Below are 5,457 nucleotides of genomic sequence, written 5' to 3'. Positions count from 1 at the left end.
GGGCATCCTCAAATGGAAGGTGGAGGAGCGCAAGGTCTCTAACATCCACCAGCTCCGTGATGTCGTCATGGAGGAGTGGAAGAGGACTCCAGTGGCAACCTGTGAAGCTCTGGTGAACTCCATGCCCAAGAGGGTTAAGGCAGAGCTGGAAAATAATGGTGGGCACACAAAATATTTACACTTTGGGCACAATTTGGACATTTATACTTAGGGGTGTACTCACTTTTGTGGCCAGCGGTTTAGACATTAATGGCTGTGTGTTGAGTTATTTTGAGGGGACAACAAATTTACACTGTTATACAAGCTGTACACTCACTACTTTACATTGTAGCAAAGTGTCATTTCTTCAGTGTTGTCACATGAAAAGATACAATAAAATATTTACAAAAATGTGAGGGGTGTACTCACTTCTGTGAGATACTGTACATACAGTACATGCAGAAAGTGTAAATTAGACTGACAGACATTTTGGGCAGTGGAAAAATGAAAAAAATAAAATAAAAAAAAATAAATACATACATGAATGAATGAAAATGACAAAATCATATCTTCCGGTTCTGGGTGCTGACTGGTCAATAGAGCGTTTCAGAAAAATTTTACAATGCATTAAGTTTTATTACGAAACATCTGCTCATCTAGCTGCAGCATCACTGTGCATATGCATAAATCAGCACACATCTCCTCAATAAGAGGCATGATTTGAACTATCCTTCATGTCTATGACACATGGTGTGGGGTGAGTTATGAGCTGAATTTTGGGCTGGAAAAATAACAAAACTTGATGAATAATAATAGTGATGCTTTCCTGAAGCGAGCGCCACTAATTAGAGCATAAGCAAATGAGTCTGAGAGAGTCTGACAGAGCTGGAACTGCACGAAGATGGAGGACATGGAGAAACAGAGAGCGTTACCTTGTGTCCAGCAGCGTTCACTATCTCGTGTGTGGAGAAGGGAAACGCATCGTTGCTGAGGTCAGAGTTCAGCACTTCCTGCAGCAGCTCACGGCTGTCAACACACAAATCACACACTTCACTGTCAGTTCACTGAAAACTAGCCCTGTTTTATGGTTCAGCATAGAACCATACCAACAAAATCAATACCTCATAAATCAGCATCAGCTTTATGAGTTTTAAAAGTTAGTAAACGTCTTGCATTCCTAATTCAATCATTTAATTAAAACATTTATTTTAAATTGTATTCATATATTTAAATGGTATTCATGTTATAAATAAAATAAAATAAAATAAATAAATAAAATAATTAGTGAAATTAGAATAAATACAATGGCCCCAAAAGTAAAGGGACATTTAATTCGCACTTAAAGTCTATTAATACTTAAAGAATATATCAAATCAAGTGGCATTTGCTTTAAAGAAAAGCACACTTTTCAAGCAAAGCATTTCACAAAAGAGGTTTAAAATCATAAAACTTAAAATTAATTTAAAATAGTATTTTAAAGTAAAGATATTTTAGAATAAAAAATAAAATAAGAAAAAAAAGATTAATAATTTGTAAATTCAAAATAAATACAGTGGCTCGAAATGTATTTGGACAATTAATTCACACTTAAAATGCATTAATACATAAATATCTTAAATCACGTGACATTTAATATGTAGAGAAGAACAATAAGAAAAATATTTCACAAATGAGGTTTGTTAAGTTAAAAAAATGTTAGAACTTTTAAACTTTTTATTTTAAAATAGTATTAACTTATGGAGGGCCAAATGACTCAATTAAATCATTAAATAAATGTTGAAATATATAAATAAATCATTAAATACATAATTAAATACATACATACATACATACATATTCATTCATTCCCTCCACATTTCATATATATATATATATATATATTAGTGCTGTCAAACGATTAATCGTGATCGTATTAATATATGTGTGTGTGTGTGTGTACTGTGCACATTTATTTATATTTACATATATTTCTAAAATATTTACATGTATTTACATATATATATTTATTAGTGCTGTCAAACAATTAATTGCGATGAATCGCATCCAAAATAAAAGTTTTTGTTTACATAATATATATGTGTGTACTGTGTATATTTATTATGTATATATAAATACACACACATACAATATATATATTTGAAAATATTTACATTGATTTACATGTATATATTTATATTTATATAATCTATATTATATAAAAATACATTTAATATATAAACATAACACATTTTTCTTAATTATATACATGCATGTGTGTGTATTTACATAAATATACACAGTATGCACACATATATTATGTAAACAAAAACTTTTATTTTGGATGCAATTAACAGGGTTCGTACACATTTTTACCAATACATTTCCATGACTTTTGAGACAATATTCATGACCTAATGTTCCATTATTTTACAATAAGAATAAAAATCTGTTCAAATTATCATAGCATATGTTAACTAAAATTAATGACTATTAATGCTACTTGTTTGCTTTCTTGTTTTAGTAATAAGTACAAGCTGCAACTGCGCCAGACATTACTCCACACAGAGAACATATCACATCACTGAATATTATCATTTATTTAACTCAGTTAAACGCAGGATCTGAATTTCATTTTGGAAACTTTTCTCTTTCGCAACTGTTTACATTCACTTAAGAAAAAACTGACAGTGCTTATGAGGATACTTGCCAGGATGGCCATTTTGACGTCATTTGGTGTGTATTTTTGCCGCTTAAACGCAACAAGCTGTGCTTTAGAGCCTATAGGCTATTTCAGCCCCGACTTATTTACAGCTTTGGGACAATTTTCACATCATGGCTCAGATGCGGGCCGGGCATCGGGTTTGTTTTAGGCTTCCTCCTTATTTTTATATTTTAGATATCCATAAATTTTTATAGTGATGAAAAGGTTTTGCCGCGCTGGTGGAAACAACACGATGCTACAGCGACTGTCAAAAGTGGCGCGACGATGTTTAGTGTCCAGCAGCAGCGAGTGCTGGAAGAGTTCCACGTTAAAGCGCACACAATGAAGCTTGCCGCAAAACCCCAGCAAGTAATTATCATGATGAATGTGTCGGGGCCAGGGGAAATAAAATATTCTCTGAGTTTCGGTTCATTTTTGTGAAGTTCATCTCCTGCTCAAGACCGAGATGGCAGAAAGCGCATCCTGTTTGTTTTCTAAAAAAGCACAACGTATGCTCTATTGTGAGTGCACACAAATAAAGGTAGACCCTTAACAGTCCCGAATGATGTATTACTCTTACCTTTATGAGCAAAAATGACGGTTGTTTCCACTGTTATAAGAAAAAATGCAAGTGATCGCGCTGGCGACTCCATGTCATGCAAAGCGCGCTTTAGCTTCTCTGCACAAACGATTGGATACACGCCTAATAGCACACATATATCTAGGTTAACCATTTAAACTAACATTGTGATATGCTTTTTTAAGTATTTTATATATATATTTTATTTTAGTCAAGTGGTGATGATTTGAGAAAGCTAAATTGATCAAACATAGGCTATGATTAACTCACTGTCTGCCGCTGGCTGCTTGGTCGTTACTTTAAAAAACAAAAACTTGAATTGAACAAAGAAAAAAAGGTTCCAAACATATTTCTAAATTAACTTAATAAAGAAACGAAAATAAATATAACCACATTGCCATTAACAACGAAACTGAACTATTTTAATGGCTACAACAGCAGCTGTGTAATTGGGAAAGAGAGAAAAAAGACATGGTCTCCAGTCGGACTCAGCACTCAGGCCAAGAATTCTGATAAGCTGTTGGACAAGGGCCGGACTGGGGCATATGTTTGGGGCCTGTGAAGGGTTCTACTGAGCTTGTTTGGTACCAAACTCAACTTGGTACTCGCAAGGCGGCTTTATATATGCACACGCGCTCTTTGGATGTGACTGCGCACCGCCTCTGGAGCGCGCAAGTACCGAATGGCTTAAAAATACGTGCAAATAAATAATACTTTTTTGTGACGATGCAACAATGACCCGATTAGGCAAGTGACAATTCTGTCAACTATAGGCTACCAAAACGCAAGTGAAAGTCTTGTATCACAGCGCTTGTAGCGCAGACAAGATGCGCCGATGTGGAGCCGTTTGAAGAGAAAATCAAAGAGAGAAGATGCGGTACAGCTGAATCACTCACGCTGTTTTCAAATGACTGATTTGATCTGATAGTCTGTGTGGATTTATTTACTCATCAAACCTACATGCTATAGGCAATTGAATAAATGTGTGAATATCCATCATTTTAAAGTCAAAAGCTGTGGGAATGAGTAAAACTATGCGATATATATGCGCAATCCCGCACCAAAATTCAGGACCTGATTAAACATAATTCTATTATACAGAGTTCTGTGAAATAGATTTCCATGACTTTTCCAAAACTTTCTGGGTTTATTTATTTTTCCAAAACTTTTCCAGGCCTGGAAATTGCTGTTTTAAAATTCCATGACTTTTCCAGGTTTTTCATGACTGTACGAACCCTGGATTAATCGCGATTAATCGTTTGACAGCTCAAATATTTATATTCATATAATTTATATTAAATATATTTAAGATATAAACATCACACATTTTTCTTAAATATATACATGCATGTGTGTGTATTTATATATACATAATAAATATAAACAGTACACACACATATATTATGTAAACAAAACTTTTATTTTGGATGCGATTAATCACAATTAATCGTTTGACAGCACAATACACACACACATATATATATACATACATACATACATACATACACATATATACAAACACACACACAAAGTAGTTGGACACTTAAGCCACACTTAAAACGTATTAAATGTCATTGCATGATATGAAAATATTAAACCAAGTAGCCTTACTATAGAGAAAAGCACACTTTAAGCAACAAATTAATATAAGAGCCTTGATTATTATATATTCTTTATGGAATGCAGGAAAATGGCTTTGTGTCACCATTAAACTCTCTCCATTTCATCAGGTCATCCACAAGTTCTTTCTATTTTGGACCTGCAGCCCTTGTCTGACCTGCGCTTTCCCTGCGACTGTGTGTGTGTGTGTGTGTGTGTGTGTGATGGACTTGTTCTAGCTGCATCATTTGGGGTGACAGGAACAGCTTGGCCTGTTTTGCATTAGCATGTGTGTAAACAAAAGCAGAAGGAGGCCTCAAGAACAAGAGTGTGTTGGGCTTCATGCTACATGTATCTAACAGTACGGTTATCCTGCAGCAACAGCCACAGAGAGGAACACGACATCTGTGTGGGCAGAGAGAAGAGAGGAAGAAACAGTTTAGAAAGGTGATGGAGGAGAGAGATGTGATGTATGAGGATGGAAATGATGAAGGTGGAATGCCACGGTTTTGAAGCATCACATCATTTGTGTGTGTAGACGTTATTTACTCATCAAACCTACATGCTATAGGCTATTGAATAAATGTGTGAATATCCATCATTTTAAAGTCAAAAGCTG

The 5,457-nt window shown here is 34.6% G+C and overlaps 1 protein-coding gene across 1 annotated transcript in view; it reads right to left on the bottom strand.

Annotated features, from left to right (window-relative positions):
• Positions 1-1,105, bottom strand: part of LOC107658653 (sarcosine dehydrogenase, mitochondrial-like) — an 11,979-nt gene extending 10,874 nt beyond the window's left edge. The window contains exons 1-2 of the mRNA XM_016447294.1: positions 1,101-1,105; positions 912-1,005 (exon numbers count right to left, since the gene is read on the bottom strand). Of these exons, the coding sequence (XP_016302780.1) occupies positions 912-1,005; positions 1,101-1,105 (99 nt within the window). The remainder of the gene's footprint in view (positions 1-911; positions 1,006-1,100) is intronic.
• Positions 1,106-5,457: the final 4,352 nt, after the last annotated feature.

The sequence above is a fragment of the Sinocyclocheilus anshuiensis genome, unplaced genomic scaffold, assembly GCF_001515605.1.
Source record: "Sinocyclocheilus anshuiensis isolate Anshui unplaced genomic scaffold, SAMN03320099.WGS_v1.1 scaffold567, whole genome shotgun sequence".
Classification (NCBI taxonomy): domain Eukaryota; kingdom Metazoa; phylum Chordata; class Actinopteri; order Cypriniformes; family Cyprinidae; genus Sinocyclocheilus; species Sinocyclocheilus anshuiensis.
The sequence above is the reverse complement of the archived record's forward strand: the minus strand, read 5'-3'. Positions and strand labels throughout refer to the sequence as shown.